Source organism: Oncorhynchus clarkii, chromosome 10 (assembly GCF_045791955.1).
Source record: "Oncorhynchus clarkii lewisi isolate Uvic-CL-2024 chromosome 10, UVic_Ocla_1.0, whole genome shotgun sequence".
Taxonomy (NCBI): Eukaryota; Metazoa; Chordata; class Actinopteri; order Salmoniformes; family Salmonidae; genus Oncorhynchus; species Oncorhynchus clarkii.
In genome coordinates, this window is record NC_092156.1 from 18,788,874 (window position 1) to 18,810,830 (window position 21,957).

Below are 21,957 nucleotides of genomic sequence, written 5' to 3' on the forward strand. Positions count from 1 at the left end.
TGGAACAGCAATATCCAGCACAAGCTTAATCACTGGCACTTCGGACATATAAGGATGACACAATAAGGATGACAGAAAGTTCAGTCCACTAGTTTCTTTCTTCAGTCTATCACAACAAGATGGTAAACCTGAGAAAATAACTGGATGTGAAAGGTTCCCACATGTAAGCTGCCTGATGAATATCTCTGGATTGTTTCAATATCCTAGTTTGTTTTAACAGAATATCCCTAAATTAAATTAAAACTGCATCAGTTAAGTAAAAACAAAGTGTTATATAAAAAGAGTGTCTGTTTTCTCTGAGCAGATCCACCATTCACAGTCTCACCCTTGGGTGGCACTGAACAGCACTTTAACAGATGGCACCAAGTCAAAACAGAGACAGTAGAGAAAACGAGACACCCCACTCCCTCATTTTTTCGGGTCGGGTGGGGCTACTCTACTTATTGCCCCTGACCCACAGGGGGGGTGCCGCAGAGGAGAATCTGGGAATCAATCCCAGAACAACAGCAAAGGACCTTGTGAAGATGCTGGAGGAAACAGGTACAAGTATCTACTGTATATCCACAGCAAAACGAGTCCTATATCGACATAACCTGAAAGGTCGCTCAGCAAGGAAGAAGCCAATGCTCCAAAATCGCCATAAAAAAGCCAGACTACGGTTTGCAACTGCACATGGGGACAAAGATTGTACTTTTTGGAGAAATGTCCTCAGGTATGATGAGAAAAAAAAATAGAACTATTTGGCCATAATGACCGTCGTTATGTTTGGAGGAAAAAGGGGGAGGCTTTGCAAGCCGAGGAACACCATCCCAACCGTGGAGCACGGGGGTGGCAGCATCATGTTGTGGGGGTTCTTTGCTACAGGAGGGACTGGTGCACTTCACAAAATAGATGGCATCATGAGGCAGGACAATTATGTTAATATATTGAAGCAACATCTCAAGTTAAAGCTTGGTCGCAAAAGGGTCTTCCAAATGGACAATGACCCCAAGCATACTTCTAAAGTTGTGGCAAAATGGCTTAAGGACAACAAAGTCAAGGTATTGGAGTGGCCTTCACAAAGCCCTGACCTCAATCCTATAGAACATTTGTGTCCAGAACTGAAAAAGCGTGCGCAAGCATGGAGGCCTACAAACCTGACTCAGTTACACCAGCTCTGTCAGGAGGAATGGGCCAAAATTCACCCAACTTATTGTGGGAAACTCGTGGAAGGCGAGTTAAACAATTTAAAGGCAATGCTACCAAATACTAATTGAGTGTATGTACACGACTGACCCATTGGAATGTGATGAAAGAAATAAAAGCTGAAATAAATCATTCTCTCCACTATTATTCTGTATTTTAACATTCTTAAAATAAAGTGGTGATCCTAACTGACCTAAGACTGGGAATCTTTACAAGAATGAAATGTCAGGAATTCTGAAAAACTGAGTTGAAATGTATTTGGCTAAGGTGTATGTAAACTTCCAACTTCAACTGTACGTGAATTCCCTGACTTGCTCAGTCTATACATGCAATGTAGGCTAAACGCCTTCTAGGAAAGAACCAGGAGCCAAACAGGCTGCTTTAGGTCTCCTCGTCCCATGGGCAGAGCTTTCTATGGGGGACGTAGTAGTCGAAGCGGTAGCCCTTGCTGCAGCTCCTGATGTCACACTTATAGGGGTTGGCCCTTCCAGCTGCGTCCAACCGGCTGCGGCAGTATTTGAGCAGGCAGGGGAGCCACTCCAGACGCAGGCAATAACTGCAGACACAGGGCTGTCACAGATCCAGAGTGGAGGGGCATCGCTGCAGACCAGGGGCGTCTGCTGTTTGGGGCAGGGGTAGGGGCTCAAATTCAATGGCCTCCTTATGCAACACAATGGAAATGAAAGCTATGATAGATAGAATGAAGAGGTTCCTTTCTTTAAACACCCAAACACTTATAGAGCATCTGAATGGAAGCCAAAATTACCTTTATCCAGCCAATGCTTGGTGTCGACTGTCTGGGTATAAAACCCCTCGTGTGCCTCCTTACACACATTGTGGATGAGTGTGTTGAGGTGCCCTGCACGACTCATGTTCACCACCATGTCCATGTGGAGGTGTTCCACCCCACACCTCTCCTCTGCCCTGCGGACCAAGTTGGGGTTCCTCTGTAGAATCCCAACACAGAACAGCTCCATATTATAAAGAAGGAGGCACTAGTAGTGCTAGTGTAATATATTGACCAATGGAAGTAAGCTCCACAACCTTTATGTTAGGGTTCAAACAGATTGGTGGTAAATGTAAAAAAGAAAGAAAGAAAAATGTACAATTCAGATAACATTGTGCAGTAAGGAACATTTGAATGGCCTACTACAATTACATTTTTACATGATGGGTTGGTAGTCCTCGACGAAGAAACATGCTCAACGAAGATACTTTATTGAAAGTCCAGGATGAGGCTTAATCTGTGTCAGGGAAACTAGCGCAACAGATGTCGGATCTTAATTTGACCCCTTTCGTCGCAGGAGGAAAATAGTCCTGCAGCAGGAGGATTTTAATATATATGAAGAAATATTTAGATTCGGCGCCGAGGGGCAACTGGAAGCGGTGTTTGTATACAATGCACATGTAGCCGGTGTGAAATGGCTAGCTAGTTAGCGGTGGTGCGCGCTAGTGGCGTTTCAATCGGTGACGTCACTTGCTCTGAGACCTTGAAGTAGTGGTTCCCCTTGCTCTGCAAACGAAGGACGCTCTGCACACGCGTGGAGCGATGGGTAACGATGCTTCGAGGGTGACTGTTGATGTGTGCAGAGCGTCCCTGGTTCGCGCCCAGGTCGGGGTGAGGGGACGGATTAAAGTTATACTGTTACACACACCGTACCTACTTTATACCTTATGAAGGCTATAGCACGTCTCGTATTAATTCTTATCTGGATTATTATACATTTACATATTTGTATTTTTCATTCTGGATTTTTTTTTATTTTTATCAATTGTTTTATGATTTGTTGAAGGCAAGCACTAGGCAAAATAAATGATTGGTTTCATCAGTGCTTATGTGGTCCAGTGTTTGCAGCCACTGACCCCGCCACACATATGTCAGAGTCGTCATGAGTTTGAATCCGGCCCACTGCACTTTGACTCATGGATGTCTATTTGCGACACATTCATTCCACATGGTTACACGACTAATTCCATGTGGTTACAAGGTTAAAACCGAAACAACTCAAAGTTTAGGCGTTAATTCCGATTGGTTAAGGTTAGGGCTATGGTTTGAGGAAAACAATTAAAACGACTCGCCTGCGCATCATCAGTATTCTTCCTAGTGTTCTCAGTGCTTGTCTAAGCAGCACACTGCGGGTCCACAAGTTAGTTGCATTTATTTCAATGTTTTCAAGAAGGAAAATGAATAGTCTGATCATTTACACATCAAAGAAAAGTATCTGAGCTCAACGAGATTGTCTATGGATCGGCTCAAATGCATAAACATCTTGACAGCTTTACGAAATGAAATATTAAAGACACATTATACAAGCTTTCAATCCACACCAAAGACCAGAACTATATTGACAAATCATACATAGCCTAACTATAAAACGTGAACATTGTTTAACAAGGCAACTCTATGGCAATTACCTGACACTTTGTATGAATGGAAACTAACATTGGTGTAGCCTACTGTTATTATTTTATTAGTTTCCTATGTATGTTATTCAAAAGTGTCTAGTATGGTCATTTCTTATCAAGATATTTGAAATGTGTAACTAAATCAAGTCAATCGGGGGGATTGAGTTATTTGTGCCAGAAGGGCGTGGGCCAGAATCGAATCAACGGCGATACGGAAGGCCTATATGTGTGCTCTGAAGGCAGCGGCCCTAACCGCTAGACCACAATTGAACAAAATGTTAGGATACACTGGACACTTGCATGTCATAGCCTAGTGTTGCCAATATCGATATTGTGTTATTAAGCTATATAAAACAACAGTTGTTGATGTGTATGGCTGCATTTCAGATACATTTTTGTACATTTGAATGTTGCAGTAATAGGACTTAGGCCTAGCGTTTGAGCAATCGAGAGAGACAATTATTTGCCCTGATCCAAAAGACTCACGAGGTGCATTCGAATTTCCTGATGCAGCAGGGAAATTGTCTGCGACAAAAGAAGGATCAAGTTAAGATCTGACATCTGTATAACATGTTATTGTGACACAATGTCTCTTATAATAACACCATTGGTACTGTTCCTCCACATCCAAAACCTGTCCCTTGCTACCTCCTATACCCTATATGGGAATGGTGGCCCAGATTATGAGGGAAGGTGGTGGTTTGTTACAGAAGCTCACCTGTCTGAGGCGGGCCATGGACTCAGTGGGGGTGATCTGGTGGTGATTGAGCCGTGAGATGAAGCACAGCACCTGGTATTGGTTCTGGCCACGCTCCGGCTCCCCCAGGATCAGAGCTCTCCCAATCCTCACATCCTGAAAAAAAAGAGATGAGATAAATATGAAATGTAAACCGGATACTGTATACATTCACTGGTTGTTACAATGCTTGTTACTTATGTGAAAGTATCCCCTAAGATCAAACTTTGCATTGCTATTGTTCTCAGCTAAATCCATTTCAACAGAAACGTCACAAAGGTGTGGTGTAAAAGTGCTGCCAAAACTCCACTAGGTGTGTGGCATAAGGATAGTCCATAACTTACTACTATATCAAGTGTTATGTCTGTTATGAGGGCTGACCTGACCTGACCTGCCCTGACCTTCACTGGCACCATGAGACCTGAATCCTACCCTAGTACCCTCATCCATCCCAATGCTCCTCTGACTTAATTTCCATCTCAATGGCTATCCCAACTGTTACAAAAAAAAACAGTAGAACTCAAAGCCAAGGCAAACATTTCAGTCGACTGAGCAGACAAAGGGAAGACTAGGTTATCTGAACAAGGAACAAGTCCTTTTCTTCTCTTTGTTTACCAGGCCCATTGGGTGTCACGCCCTGACCAAGGAGAGCCCTTGGTTCTCTATGGTGTAGTAGGTCAGGGCGTGACTATGGGGTGTTCTAGTTCTATATTTCTATGTTGGTGTTTTGTATGGTTCCCAATTAGGGGCAGCTGGTAATCGTTGCCTCTGATTGGGGATCATATTTAGGTAGCCATTTTTCCCACCTGTGATTGTGGGATATTGTTTTGTGTTTGTGCACCACTACTTTCACGTTTCGTTGTTGGTTTATTGTTTTGGGGCGGCAGGGTAGCCTAGTGGTTAGAGCGTTGGACTAGTAACCGAAAGGTTGCAAGTTTAAATCCCCGAGCTGACAAGGTACAAATCTGTCGTTCTGCCCCTGAACAGGCAGTTAACCCACTGTTCCTAGGCCGTCATTGAAAATAAGAATTTGTTCTTAACTGACTTGCCTAGTAAAATAAAGGTAAAATTTTAAAAAAAATTAAAATTAAAAATTTGTTTTGAAGTTTCACCGAAATAAAGATGTGGAACTCTACACACGCTGCGCCTTGGTCCACTCATTTCAACGAGCGTGACAGAATATCCCACCAAGCAAGGACCAAGCAGCGTGTGACGGAGGTACAGGAGTTTTGGACCTGGGAAGGAATTATGGGAGGTTGTGAGACCATTCCTTGGAAGGAGACACAAAGGAAGGTGAAAGGACAGTGACGACGCCGGGGACCACAGCCACAGAAACCCCAAGATTTTTTTGGGGGGGGCACGAGGAGTGGTCGGCGGAGCAGCGGAGAGTGGAAGAGCGGGTCATCAGTCCGGTGCCATCGGTGCCAGCTCTCCGTACTCACCCTGAAGAGCAAGAGACCGTCAGGAAGGCGATGGAGAAGTTGGGAGAGAGCGAGATGAGAGAAATGTTATGTAGGTGTGTTCCACACGGCATCCGACCTGAAGAGCCTGTCAGCAGTCTGGTGAGTTCTGTGCCAGCTCTCCGCACCCTTCCTGGAGTGCGTGTTACCAGTCCAGTGCCACCTGTGCCGGCTCCACGCACCTGGCCTCCAGTGCGCCTCCCCAGTCCGGTACGTCCTGTGCCAGCTCCCCGCACCAGCCCTGAAGTGCGTGTCACCAGTCTGGTGCCACCTGTGCCGGCTCCATGCACCAGTTCTCCAGTGCGCCTCCCCAGTCCGGTATGTCCTGTGCCAGCTCCCCGCACTCTCCCTGAAGTGTGTGTCACCAGTCCGGTGCCACCTGTACCGGCTCCACGCACCAGGCCTCCAGTGCGTCTCGCCAGTCCGGTATGTCCTGTGCCAGCTCCCCGCACTCTCCCTGAAGTGCGTGTCACCAGTCCGGTGCCACCTGTGCCGGCTCCACGCACCAGGCCTCCAGTGCGTCTCTCCAGCCCGCTACTTCCGGTGCCAGCTCCAAGGCCGGAGTCTTCCTCTGCCCCGGTGCCCAGTCCAGGCACGGTGTCCAGTCCCACTCCAAGGCCGGAGTTTTCCTCTGCCCCGGTGCCCAGTCCAGGCACGGTGTCCAGTCCAGCTCCAAGGCCGGAGCCTCCCTCTGCGCCGGTGCCCAGTCCAGGCACGGTGTCCATTTCCGCTCCAGGGCAGGAGCCTTCCTCTGCGCCTCTCTCTCTATGGTCACGCCCTGACCATAGAGAGCCCTTGGTTCTCTATGGTGTAGTAGGTCAGGGCGTGACTAGGGGGTGTTCTAGTTCTATATTTCTATGTTGGTGTTTTGTATGGTTCCCAATTAGAGGCAGCTGGTAATCGTTGCCTCTGATTGGGGATCATATTTAGGTTCATATTTAGATCATATTTAGGGATCAAATTTTTCACACCTGTGTTTGTGGGATATTGTTTTGTGTTTGTGCATGTGCACCACTACTTTCACGTTTGGTTGTTGGTTTATTTTTTTTAAAGTTTCACCGAAATAAATATGTAGAACTATACACACGCTCTTTTCAACGAGCGTGACATTGGGTTGACTTCCCTCTGAGTTAACCAAGTACCATGACTCAAACAACACTCCGGTTGGTCCTTAAGGTGGAGATGCAGATAATGGGAAACTGTGGAGTGCTTGAGTTAAAAAAGAGAAGGAGGAGGGGGAACTCTTGTTTCCCCCACTGTGAAGGCAGAACCTCCAGAGAAGCAGATGTATGGGGTACACAGAGTGGGGGAGGGAATGGGAACATTCCAGTTGGGCAGGCCTCAAACAACTGGACACAGATTGTTCACTGTCCAGTGAAAAAATAAATATATCTTGAAATCAAATCAAAGTTTATCACGTGCGCTGAATACAACAGGTTACCTTACAGTGAAATGCTTACTTACAGGCTCTAACCAATAGTGCAAAAAAAGGTATTAGGTGAACAATAGGTAAGTAAAGAAATAAATCCACAGTAAAAAGACAGGCTATATACAGTAGCGAGGCTGTAAAAGTAGCGAGGTTACATACAGACACCGGTTAGTCAGGCTGATTGAGGTAGTATGTACATGTAGATATGGTTAAAGTGACTATGCATATATGATGAAAAGAGAGTAGCAGTAGCGTAAAAGAGGGGTTGGCGGGTGGTGGGTGGTGGGACACAATGCAGATAGCCCGGTTAGCCAATGTGCGGGAGCACTGGTTGGTTGGCCCAATTGAGGTAGTATGTACATGAATGTATAGTTAAAGTGACTATTTATATATGATAAACAGAGAGTAGCAGCAGCGTAAAAAGAGGGGTTGGGGGGGCACACAATGCAAATAGTCTTATGGCTTGAGGGTAAAAACTGTTGTCTAGGCCTTTTTGTCTTAGACTTGCCACTCCGGTACCGCTTGCCATGCGGTAGTAGAGAGAACAGTCTATGACTGGGGTGGCTGGGGTCTTTGACATTTTTTAGGGCCTTCCTCTGACACCGCTTGGTGTGAGGTCTTGGATGGCAGGCAGCTTAGCCCCAGTGATGCACTGGGCCGTACGCACTACCCTCTGTAGTGCCTTGCGGTCAGAGGCCGAGCAATTGCAGTTCCAGGCAGTGATGCAACCAGTCAGGATGCTCTCGATGTTGCAGCTGTAGAACCTTTTGAGGATCTCAGGACCCATGCCAAATCTTTTTAGTTTACTGAGGGGAAATAGGTTTTGTCGTGCCCTCTTCACGACTGTCTTGATGTGTTTGGATCATTCTAGTTTGTTGTTGATGTGGACACCAAGGAACTTGAAGCTCTCAACATGCTCCACTACAGCCCCGTCGATGAGAATGGGGGTGTGCTCGGTCCTCCTTTTCCTGTAGTCCACAATCATCTCCTTAGTCTTGGTTACGTTGAGGGATAGGTTGTTATTCTGGCACCACCCGGCCAGGTCTCTGACCTCCTCCCTAGCGGCTGTCTCGTCGTTGTTGGTGATCAGGCCTACCACTGTTGTGTTGTCTGCAAACTTAATGATGGTGTTGGAGTCATGCCTGGTCATGCAGTCGTGGGTGAACAGGGAGTACAGGAGGGGACTGAGCACGCACCCCTGGGGAGCTCCAGTGTTGAGGATCAGCATGGCAGATATGCTGCTACCTACCCTCACCACCTGGGGGTGGCCCGTCAGGAAGTCCAGGATCCAGTTGCAGAGGGAGGTGTTTAGTCCCAGGACCCTTAGCTTAGTGATGAGCTTTGAGGGTACTATGGTGTTGAACGCTGAGCTGTAGTCAATGAATAGCATTATCACCTAAATGTTCCTTTTGCCCAGGTGGGAAAGGGCAGTGTGGAGTGCAATAGAGATTGCATCATCTGTGGATCTGTTTGGGCGGTATGAAAATGCCCGGATCACACGTCCTGGTAATCCGCCTGGCCTCGCAGCCTTGTGTATGTTGACCTGTTTAAAGGTCTTACTCACGTCGGCTACGGAGAGTGTGATCACACAGTCGTCCGGAACAGCTGATGCGCTCATGCATGCCTCAGTATTGCGTGCATCGAAGCGAGCATAGAAGTGATTTAGCTCATCTTGTAGGCTTTCGTCCCTGGGCAGCTCGTGGCTGTGCTTCCCTTTGTAGTCTGTAATAGTTTGCAAGCTCTGCCACATAAGACGAGCGTCGGAGCCGGTGTAGTGTGATTCAATCTTAGCCCTGTATTGATGCTTTGCCTGTTTGATGGTTTGTCGCAGGGCATAGCAGGATTTCTTGTAAGCTTCCAGGTTAGAGTCCCGCACCTTGAAAGCGGCAGCTCTACCCTTTAGCTCAGTGCTAATGTTGCCTGTAATCCATGGCATCTGGTTGGGGTATGTACGTACAGTCACTGTGGGGACGACGTCCTCGATGCACTTATTGATAAAGCCAGTGACTGATGTGGTGTATTCCTCAATGTCATCGGAAGAATCCCGGAACATGTTCCAGTCTGTGATAGCAAATGTCATGGTACTGACATTAAGGTCTGAAAGGCAGGAGTATTTTCGGTTGCCAAAAAATGTAATCACCTTTTTATACGCAGACATAGGGGGAGGAACCAGAAACAAACAACAAAGACGCAAATAGGACTTGAAAAAGAATCCCCACAATGCATCTGTAATTTTCAACCATTGGTAAATATTGGATTATCTGAAGCTTGCACAGTGCAGTTACTTCTTGCATAATATTGATGTTCTTTTCTAGTTAGACTCTTTCCCCTTTCTTTACCTCCATGACACACCATAGGAAGATAAATAACCCCTTCCTTTTATGCAACGCACCTTTTCAAGAGTTGCCTTTACAAGATGAACTGGCTCTCCTGTCTGTACAGTTACTCCAGTCTGGCAGCTTGCCATCAGACCGATTCCAACTTTCCATAAATCTGCGTAATTCCGACAGGAGTAGACCTGAAGCACATGTATGGAGGGAGGGCTGCCATCTAAATTGACTTGATCCAGACAGAACAAAATATGTGCTGCTCCCCTGCAGGGTGTGCCTGTTAACTGTAACCAGAAAAGCCCACTGGGACTTTAAGACAGTTTTTCAACAGTCTGAGTAGAGCCAATGGGGGACAACAATTTTATGACTTCTTGATTGCTCTTCACGTCACTACGATTTTAAATGTGTGTAATATCAGGATATCCTGGGCCACTGAAGGGAGTTCCTTAGCCAGGGTAATATCAAATGCCTGCTCAATCAGGGATAGTTCACCACATATCCTTGTTGAAAAACACCTTAGTCCCCAGTATCTATGCTGCAACAGCCTATGTGCCAGGGGGCTAGGGTCAGTCTGTCCTATCTGGTGCGATGTGTGATCTCAAATTCCCCTGTTCTATCTGGTGTCCTGTGTGATCTTAGGCATGCTCCCTTGAATGCTCCTGGGTGTGTCTCTCTCTCTCTCTGTCTCCCCTACGACCATGCCTCGGCGCCACCTGGCCTGACGGCTCCTGGCTGTCCCTAGTCCACCCGGTTGTGCTGCCGATCCAGTTCTGCTGCTTTTTGTGCGGCTATGGAAAACCTTGTTCCCGGACCTGCTGTTTCTGGCCTGATGACTCCTGTCTGTCAATTATGGAACACTGACATTTTTCACTGGACGTGGTACTTTGTCCTGGACATGCTGTTTCGACTTTCTCTCTCTCTCTCTCTGACCTGCTGTCTCGACCTCTAAATGCTCACCTATGAAAAGCCAACTGATATTTACTCCTACGATGTTAAACTGTGGCACCCTCTATAACCACTGTGGTTATTATTTAACCCTGCTGGTCATCTATGAATGTTTAAATGCCTTGAAGAACGATCTGGCCTAAATGGCCGTACTCTAATCTTCACCTGGCACAGCCAGAAGAGGACTAGTTCCTCTCTAGGGTTTTTGGTAGGTTCCCGCCTTTCTAGGGAGTTTTTCCTAGCCACTGTGTTTGTACATCTGCATTGCTTGCTCTTTAGGGTTTTAGGTTGGGTATCTGTATAGCACTTTGTGACAACTGCTATCGTAAAAAGGGCTTTATAAAATACATTTGATTGTAATAATGGTCAATCCTAAAAAAAATTATGCGTCTATGTTAACAGACAATAACAATTAGGATAGAATTTCAAGTCTGTCCAAGAGAACTGTTTTTCTTAGCTATTTCATGTGAAAATATTTGTCTTTATACATACTGTATGCAATAAAGCAGCATATAGATAAATAGATATAGGTCTATAGAAAATGGATAGGCAATTATAATATAATTTCCAGGGTATATATATAATAGTAATGTAATAGTGTATGTGTGGTTGTTCATTGGTAGTAACATAATATGCAGCATATTACAGTTTTTTGAAACTGTTGGAAATATTTATATTTTAAAATATTGAGTTCACTCACCCGTTTGAAATCAAATACTGCAGTAATATGAGTACCATCTCCTTGCTTGAACTCGACTGTTATGGAATCCTTCTCGCTGTCTGCTACCAAAATCTCCTCTGCAATTTGTCCATCACTTAAACACACTCGTATTTTTAATTCTGAACAAATCCCAAGCGACCCAAAAAGATTTACCACTATTAGAGAAATCAGAACTGGTGACACTGCCGATATCTCCCTCGCATACATTACCAAACTCATTGAAAATGTGAAGTTTAACTACTAAAAAAAATCTGTCGACTACCATAGGTGTAAATAATCGTGAAATCGGTCGCAAATTTTTTCAAGTAAACGAAAAGTTCCGGACCGAAAAGGCTGCAATGAAGTTCAATCTATGATCCACAGATTGAAATCACTGTTATGAAATCTCTGCAAAGGTGGATGGGCTACCATTGTGTAGCCAATCTAGTACGTTCTATATTATGATACATTGTAGCGTTTCTGAAGTATCTGTGAAGATAAAGTTGTTGCGCATAATCTTGGTTGATGAAAAGTTGAGGTCCTCTTTTGAGTTTACGATCCCGTCCCTGTCACGACTTCACCGACGAAGCAGTGATTGCTACTGCGCTCAGTGAGTTGTTTGCCTGACGACTCAAACTGAATTCTTCCAATGCTTATTCGTTAGCTACAAGAGAAATGTCCGTGCTGTCCAGAATCCAATTGGGACATCCCTACTCCATTGAAGCAGCATTTTAAATGGTTGAGGTTAGGTAAGGGTTATGGTTAAATTTAGGTTATGGGTTAAGGTTAGGGTTTAGGTTAGGGACGTCCCAAGGATCCCAGATAGCACGTATCATATAAGAAACGTTCGTGGGCGTGACGTTTGGTCGGAGCAATGTGATTGTGTAGCCAAGCAAGTGCGCTGAAAGCATATAGGTGACAATTGCGGGCTCCCAAAACTTACAAAAATATAATTCCACAAACAATACTCCCCGAGAGGCGACAAGGACACGATCTGTTACATAACAAATTAACTAACAGATCCAATAGAATAGTTTGCACAATAATACATTTCAGTAAATCCATCAATCATGGGCATGCTGAAAGTATTCTATTATATTCTAATCAAATACCCCAATGAATGATCTGTTCTTAGACCAAATTGCCCAATTGTTATCCTAAGTGTAGGGAAAGTAAATATGGAGCTTGACCAAACCTTTCTAGGACACAGATCATGCCAAGCAAAGGAGAGGTCAACTTAAATCTGCCCCCCCCCCCCCCCCCCCCCCCCCCCCCAAAAAAAAACATTAAATTGGTATGATTTGGTAAGACATGTTTTGTAATTACAGTGTTATTACACATGTTTAACAGCAACTTAATGTAAACCAAGCTTGAGGAAATCAGGCAGCCTACTCCAACATGTTGGTTTCAAGTTCAGAGCATAGTTTTGCCTACATGAACCTTTAACAAGAGAGCCACGCGTCCTCCGAAACACGACCCTGCCAAGCTGCACTGCTTCTTGACACAATGCATCTTTTAATTATATGAGCTCTATCACAATCCTGTGACTCTCAGGCCATTCAGTGTCTAACCATGAATTCTCTGAGAGCCCCTTCCACATTTCAAATGAGGTCCTTTATAGCAAAGACACACACACAGGATAAGACAGCATCGGCATAATAAATCGTTCAGCTTTGTCTCCTTTCTCAAACCCCAGAACCATAAACCAACCCTCCATATCAACAGGCATATATCAAATTGTCATTTAGATACAACCAATTCTAAATACAACCAATCCTATCTTGACAAGATCACAGAGACACACTGACTGGCACACAGGCATTGTGGAGCCAAGAGATATGTTTACACATGATGATACTTTGACCTCTCCCCTCTCTGCGGCCCATGCAACTTAGTCTTGACATAGAACAGATACTGCAAACCCTGCCACAGTATTATACAAAAATAACATTCTTGATGAGAAGTAATTTACACACATTTGATGAATATAAAACATCTTACATATGTTACCAACAAATTCTGATTCTTCCACAACAATGGTTTAAAAAACAACAACTATTTTCTACATTGTCTAATAATAGTGAAGATATCAACACTATCAAATAACACATATGGAATCATGCAGTAACCAAAAAAGTGTTAAACAAATCATCCACCCTTTGCCTTGATGACAGCTTTGCACCCTCTTGGCATTCTCTCAACCAGCTTCATGAGGTAGTCAGCTGGAATGCATTTCAATTAACAAGTGTGCCTTGTTAAAAGTTCATTTCTGGAATGTATTTCCTTCTTAATGCTTTTGAGCCAATCAGTTGTGTTGTGACAAGTTAGGGGTGGTATACAGAGATAGCCCTATTTGGTAAAAGACTGAGTCTATATTATGGCAAGAACAGCTCAAATAAGCAAAGAGAAACGTCAGTCCACATGAAGGTCAGTCAATCCGGAAAAATTCAAGAACTTTGAAAGTTTCTTCAAGTGAAGTCGCCAAAAAGCATCAAGCACTATGATGAAACTTGCTCTCATGAGGTTACCGTTCCTACAGAGGGCATAGCGGGATTTCTTATAAGCTTCCGGGTTAGAGTCCTGCTCCTTGAAAGCGGCAGCTCTACCCTTTAGCTCAGTGCAGATGCTGCCTGTAATCCATGGCTTCTGGTTGGGGTATGTATGTACAGTCACTGTGGGGACGACATCATCGATGCACTTATTGATGAAGACAATAACAGATGTCCTTTACTCCTCAATTCCATTGGTGGAGTCCCGGAACATATTCCAGTCTGTGCTAGCAAAACAGTCCTGTAGCTTAGCATCTGCTGATGTAAAAAGGGTGTTTACAAATACATTACATTAATTGATTGAGAATGACTGCGGTGAGGAACAGGATGACATGCTTTGCCAGCAACTGAGATGAGACTCCTGCTTTTTCCACAGTCTGCTTTGCACCTTTCATTTGAAAATGGCGACAATGTTGGTATCCTTCCACTCCTGAGGTACAGCTTAATAGGACCAGATGGTGTTTGTCGAGTACGGGCTCTCTAGGTCTCTCCTCTGATGAAGGCTAGGCAAGCCTTGAGTGCAGTAGACTGCAAATTCGCTAGGTTAGCAGTGAGGGCCTTGAATTGGAAGAGGTTGTTTTTTCCCGGTGTGTTCTCAATAAACCAGTATTTTTTAAAGAAATGTATTGTATCGGGGTAACTGACCAGTGATAATTTTGCTACCTATTTTTGATTTAGTCTTGGCACCTGGGTGACGCAAAGCAACTATTTGGTTCCAGTACGTTCACCATACATCAGCTATCTACTGCAGCAGATGTGAAGAGTGATTGTTAGTCTTTCATTTTTTTTAATACTTTTATTGCATCACAACATTTTCCTCAATGAGTTTAAAATGCAATAATCTTTCAAACTTTGTAAGTACATTGGTAAATCTCAATTTGTTTGATTATTCTACAATGAAGGTATTATCTTTTCATACTTTTTCTCTCTGCATTGTTTGGAAGGGCCAGTAAAGTAAGCATTTCACTCTTAGCCTCTAGCACTTAGCCATCCCGGATCCGGGATCGTGAATACAGCCTCAAGCTCATAACCATAACGCAACGTTAACTATTCATGAAAATCGCAAATGAAATGAAATAAATATGCTAGCTCTCAAGCTTAGCCTTTTGTTAACAACACTGTCATCTCAGATTTTCAAAATATGCTTCTCAACCATAGGAAAACAATAATTTGTGTAACAGTAGCTAGCTAGCGTAGCATTTAGCGTTAGCGTTAGCATTCAGCAGGCAACATTTTCACAAAAACCAGAAAAGCATTCAAATAAAATCATTTACCTTTGAAGAACTTCAGATGTTTTCAATGAGGAGACTCTGTTAGATAGCAAATGATCAGTTTTTCCTGAAAGATTATTTGTTTAGGAGAAATCGCTCCGTTTGGTGCGTCACGTTTGGCTACCAAAAAAACCCGAAAATCCAGTCATCAAAACGCCGAACTTTTTTCCAAATTAACTCCATAATATCGACTGAAACATGGCAAACGTTGTTTAGAACCAATCCTCAAGGTGTTTTTCACATATCTCTTCGATGATATATCGTTTGTGGAAGTGTGCTTTCTCTCCTGAATCCCAGGAGAAAATGCCCACACCTGAAGATTACGCACCAATTTAGACAAAGGACACCGGGCGGACCCCTGGAAAATGTAGTCTCTTATGGCCAATCTTCCAATGATATGCCTACAAATACGTCACAATGCTGCAGACATCTTGAAGAAACGACAGAAAGGGCAGGCTCGTTCATTCACAGCCATATAAGGAGACAATGGAAAACAGAGCTTCAGAAATTCTGCTCATTTCCTGTTTGAAGTTTCATCTTGGTTTCGCCTGTAGCATGAGTTCTGTGGCACTCACAGATAATATCTTTGCAGTTTTGGAAACGTCAAACGTCAAACGTCGACTGTTTTCTTTCCAAAGCTGTCAATTATATGCATAGTCGAGCATCTTTTCGTGACAAAATATTGCGCTTAAAACGGGCACGTTTTTTTTATCCAATAATGAAATAGCGCCCCCATAGACTCAACTTAATCTACATGTGTTGTTTACGAAGCATGTGACAAATAATATTTATTTGATTATACTATCTATTACCTTTTTGAAATCTTTTAAAACTTCCCATCAAATGGGCACACACACACTTCATTGGCGTAACACCATTCCCAAATAAGGGAACAACAAGAATGTGTCACTTGATCTGAACATCGGTCATCAATATTTGGCTGAGCGTAACGGAGACACGGCTACTCAAATTCCCTGAACTCATTGGAGAGTTCAAGCATTTTTTTGAATGTGACAGTTGCAGTTTAAATACATTTAATTTCAGGCAGGGTGGTATTTCAGGGGAGCTGAGCAGAAGGATTGAGGAGTGATTTGTCACTGCTTTGTTGACCAAACAGATTAGCTATCCAGGGGGGTTTGCTGAAAGTAACATAATACTGTGTCTATGAGTTTGCAGTAGGTTACTTAATTTCCTCAATCTTCTTTGAGACTCAGTTTTAACGAGGACATTCTGCTGTAGACATTTTACCTTCCGTATGTATAATGCTGAACTAAGTGGCATTTGAGTCGTAAATCAAGTCAGAGAGTTGAGACATCCAAACCCCCATCATGGCTCAGTCAAGTGACTGCTCGACTGCTTGGCGTCTCTTGTCAAGCAGGGAGGAAATGTGCAAAAGTTCAATGCCAAAATAAAAAGCCTCTTATGCAATATAGTCCAAATTGAAATATGAAAACCTTAGAAAGAAGGTTGAGAAATCTCTTACGAAAGGGATTCCCAAGAGGATGAATATGGATCAGAATGGCTTTTAGCAATTTGAAATGATGTTTATGCTGACGATAAATTACATTGAGGATAAAATCCAATAATCATGTACTGTACCTGCACACTTGACTGAAAATCTAATAATAAAAAATTGGTCACATAAAAAACAAGCTTTATTTAGAGTTAGAATTAACGGATTACACAAATTGAAAACAAAAATGAATACGATAACATGAGTTTTCCATTCATAAAATGTGCAGTGTAAATTTCCACAGTACAATTCTAGTTTTAATGTCACATGCACAAGTAGAGTGAAATGCCTTTCTTGCAAGCTCTAACTACAACAATGCAGTAATCAATAACAATGTAATACTAAAAATAACAAGGTAGAACCAAAAACACACAAGATATAAAAATAAGAACACCATAAAGTAAGCAAGCATACTGTATACAGGGTCAGTTCCAGTAACATATTTACAATGTGCTGGGTTACTGGACCGATAAAGGTAGATACACTACATTACCAAAAGTATACAGACACCTGATCGTCGAACATCTCATTCCAAAATCATGGGCATTAATATGGAGTTGGTCCCCCTTCGCTGCTATATCAGCCTCCACTCTTCTAGGAAGGCTTTCCACTAGATGTTGGAACATTGCTGCGAGGACTTTCTTCTATTCAGCCACAAGAGCATTACATGAGGTTGGGCACTGATGTTGGGAGATTAGGCCAGATTAGGTTTGTGACTTTGTGTGGCTCGCAGTCAGCGTTCCAATTAATCCCAAAAGTGTTCGATGGGTCAGGGCACTGTGCAGGCCAATCAAGTTCTTCCACACCAATCTCAACAAACCATTGTTGTATGGACCTCACTTTGTGCACAAGGGCATTGTCATGCAGAAACAGGAAAAAGCCTTCCTGAACTATTGCCACAAAGTTGGAAGCACAGAATCGTCTAGAATGTGATTGTATGCTGTAGCGTTAAGATTTCCCTTCACTGGAACTAAGGGGCCTATCCCGAACCATGAAAACAGCCCCAGACCATTATTTTTCCTCTACAAAACTTCACAGTTGGCACAATGCATTCGGGCAAGTAGCATTCTCCTGGCATCCGCAAACGCAGATTTGTCGTCTGGACTGACAGATGGCGAAGCATGATTCATCACTCCAGAGAATGCATTTCCACTGCTCCAGAGTCAAATGGCGGCAAGCTTTACACCACTCCAGCCAACGCTGGCATTGCGCATTGTGATCTTAGGCTTGTGTGCGACTGCTTGGCCATGGGAACCCATTACATGAAGCTCCTGAGGAACAGTTATTGAGCTGACATTGCTTCCAGAGGCAGTTTGGAACTCAGTAGTGATTGTTGCAACCAAGGACAGACAATTTTTACGCGCCATGCGCTTCAGCACTAGCCGGTCCCGTTCTGTGACTTTGTGTGGCTTACTATTTCGTAGCTGAGCCGTTGTTGCTCCTAGGTATTTTCACTTCACAATAACATCACTTACAGTTGACCGGGGAAGCTCTAGCAGGGCAGAAATTTGACAAAATGTGGCATCCTATGACGTTGAAAGTCACTAAGCTCTTCAGTAAGGACATTCTACCGCCCTTTGTTTTTCTATGGAGATTGCAATAGTCAATTGGAGGTATACCTGTGGATGTATTTCAAGGCCTACCTACAAATTCAGTGCCTCTTTGCTTGACATCATGGGGAAATCAAAATAAATCAGCCAAGACCTCAGAAAAACAATTGTAGACCTCCTCAAGTCTGGTTCATCCTTGGGAGCAATTTCCAAACACCTGTACAAACAATAGTAAGTAAGTATAAACACCATGGGACCACGCAGCCGTCATACCTCTCAGGAAGGAGACGCGTTCTGTCTCCTAGAGATTAACGTACTTTGGTGTGAAAAGTGCAAATCAATCTCAGAACAACAGCAAAATACTTTTTGAAGATGCTGGAGGAAACGGGTACAAAAGTATCTATATCCACAGTAAAATATTGATTTTTCAGTTTAGAAAGATTGAACATGTGGATTGATCAGTTTTGGATTTTGTCTGATTTTCTATGTGAACAGGTTCCAGTGTTCCAAAATCTAAACCGGCTAGTTGAGATTGGTCTAGATTTACTCAGAAGGTCTCTGAACTCAGCTTTAGGTGTATGGAATGATGGTCAAATAGATAATGTGCGAGCGTTGATCCTTGCTGTGGCTTCTGCTGGCCTTCTGATGGCCTTACTGGCAGCGAGATGACTTACTCAGGGAGATGGAGAGTGTAACAAAGGTGTTCCCCAGCCAGCACTCTGAGGAGTACAATCCACCTGGGGAGGCACCTCCAGACGGCCCAGCCCTCAGAGCCGGTCATCTTGATGCTGACAGCAAGGCGAAGAAGACATTGCACTGCCAGGCCCAGCGCCTGGCCTCCGCCTTCTCCTCCGCCCTCAATGGCTAGGTCTTCCACATTGACGAGGCCGACCAGGACGGTGACAGAACAACCTGAAATCTGTTTCACAGATTCTTCATAGTAGTGCAATTATCATCATCATATAGAGCAGGGTTCCCCAACGAGCAGCCCCCAGGTAATTGTATGTGGCACCTCAAGTTTTCTGTGCATAAAAAACAATAAACAAAATAAAGGGTTTAAAAAAAACAATTAATTGTTGGACATAAAAGACTAAAAACACCAGCAAATCAACTACCAGTCATTTTAATTTTGGAAATCTGTTACGAAGTATTCCTACGCATAATAAAGAGATATAGTGAGTGTATAGCGAGCGACGTTATCATTACTCATAGCATATCATTAAGTGTTGTTACTTTTCTATTATTTCTTTGGCCTGGTATTGTATCATTAATACAAGGTTGGTATCGTGAAAACACTACAGTGTTAAGCCAAGTTATCGTTACTCATTGTATATTATTATAACTTTTACTATTTAGTGTCATTTTTTAATTCTATTATTTCTCTATTTTTCTTTCTTTCTGCATTGTTAGTCTACACCTGTTGTTTACGAAGCATGTGACAAATACCATTTAATTAGATATTGATTGGATTTATGTGATGGTATACAAATTTAAGCAAGGTTTGAAATGATGTTTTAGTCAAATGTTATATTTTTTGGGCTTCTTGAGGTCAATTTTCAGTCTGCATAATTATTTGTATTTATGTTCTGGCCCCCTGAACATCTCTCAAGAAGAAAAACATCCCACCGCTTAATCTAGTTGCTGATCCCTGATATATAAAGTTGTGATGTTATATCACTCCGCATTGTGAATGTTTTGCAGCTGGCTATTGCTTCTGGGTGTTTGTGTGTATAGTATATATGAGAGACCAGGTTGATAATGATGGATAACTTCTTTTAAAGAGGAAAACTAGTGTGAAAAAAGGTCTTAGTTAGGCCTCAGAACGGAAAAGGTGTCCCAAATAACCAGCAGGTGGAGAAATAAAATGTAGTGTAATAGTTGTCACACACTGACCTCTCCAGTTTCTCAGGAGACGCAAGTTTAAAATAAAGACATCTTCGAGATGATCGGCCAATAAGTATTGCAATTTTATTTGATATGCAAAGTCATACACGCACGTGTCAAAATATACACTGGTAGAAATGTATTTGTCCCTTCACTGTAAATCATGTAGTGGTTTCTACAAAACTGGCTAACTTAAAATACTTCCGACCTGCTATATGTCCCTAATCTCCAACTTTGTCTTTAAAATTCCCATAAGGTGGCTGAGGTACAGTACACGTTAGCCCCATACAATGAAAAGCCCATTGTAAATACTATCCATATTATAAATACTATTATTTAACCTACCTCGCATACTAATTTAGAAGACACAATCTCTTCATATTTGTTCCTAAATGTTTCATCCTTCTCTACCAAAAGAAAACCTTGTGCAAAAGTAACAAGAAGAAACAAAACCAGCCCCAGTGTTGCCACCCATAAGGTCAAACAATATCACTGCCGTCTTCTCTCCTCTTCTCACTTTATGTTGGGAGGGGCTAAGGAGAGAGGGAAGGTGCTGATTGGTTAATTTGTATTTTTCTCCACCCTACTTGCCTGGGCTGGCTACATAACTATATAACTACAGGAAGTTGTGGTATTAGGGGAGGAGTCTCCCTTTCTATGGCTAAAACCAAGCCAAGACGGTTGCTCAGGCTCAGGCAGACGCCTTGCTCCCCCCTCGGAATGAAAACACCATCCGAGGTCTCTAAAGCCAGAAAACAGAGGTGGGCATAACCAGTTAATTGGGAACGAGGGTTATTGTGTGATAAGACTATCATTATGAACAACAGAAGATCTACATTGTAAAGTGAGGTGTTATCGACATAGCCATCCATCAATGGGATCTTATTCAAAGGCCGATTAATATACAGATAATACATTTAACAGTGGAGGTTGGTAAAGGGAAGACGGCTCATAGCAATGGCTTGAATGGAATGTTAGCCATTACAATGAACATGTCCTTCGAGTTAAAGTGACACCAGCCACCGCTGACATATCAAAACATTAAATTCAAGGGGGAGGAAAGTACATGATTAGGACACAACAGATCTCAGCCTACAGAGTTGTGATCCTGGATTATTTCTACTTCAGGTCAAGGGTCAAATGAGGAGAACAGGATAAGTGGAAAAGATTGCATAATATGCAACTGCTGGAGATAGTACCAAAGGTCACACAGAACTAGGTGTCAAAAGAGAGGGGTGGGGTGAGGTAGACCTATTACACACACACACACACACACACACACACACTTCTCTACAATAGAACAGCCATGTCAATATGCCTTCTAAAATAGTTAGTATAAAAGCTTGACCTTTTATAGAATGTCATAACAATATCAATCATATGATAAATCAGCAATACTGCTATGTAACATGAGTTGATTTAAAGGCCCAGTGCAGTCAAAATTACATTTGTTGTGTATCATATTGTACAAGAGCTGAATAAACAAACATTGGTTTCCTCATTGGAAAAACATACATCAGTGTTAGTTTCTGGTTGAAAATATAATCTACACAGGGCCATCTAATCACCAGGTTTGCATGAGCAGGGGTTTTGGCTTTCCGTGGTGACACAAAAAGCCATTTTCATGTAGCGAATAAAAATCTGAAGTTCAATGGGTTTCCATTGCATTTTGAAACTCTACTGATAGTTTTGTAAAAAAAAAAAAAGTTCAGTTCAATAGCAAATGTGCCTACTCTGGTTTACCTGACAAGATTATTATGGATAAGAGCGAGAATGTTTATTTGTCAAATGGATGTCAAGCATCGATCATCATGTCAGCAGAATAAGACCCTCAATATTTATTGTAAAGCAGCATCAAAATCCCTTTGCACTTTCACAAGCCTGTGAAGTTCATACATTTATTTAATCTGAAGCCTAATAAACCATATGGTAATACTGGTATGACCACTAGATGGCACATGACACTTACTATTGAAACCAGTCTAGAGCCTACCAATGC

General features: G+C 43.0%; 1 protein-coding gene across 1 annotated transcript; it reads right to left on the reverse strand.

The window, feature by feature from the left end:
- Positions 1 to 1,566: 1,566 nt before the first annotated feature.
- Positions 1,567 to 11,419, reverse strand: LOC139419454 (OAF homolog b (Drosophila)). Its single transcript, XM_071169402.1, is given in 4 exon segments — positions 1,567 to 1,871; positions 1,952 to 2,132; positions 4,310 to 4,444; positions 11,192 to 11,419. Coding segments are annotated over 4 exon segments (849 nt in total).
- Between the last annotated feature and the right edge of the window lie 10,538 nt (positions 11,420 to 21,957).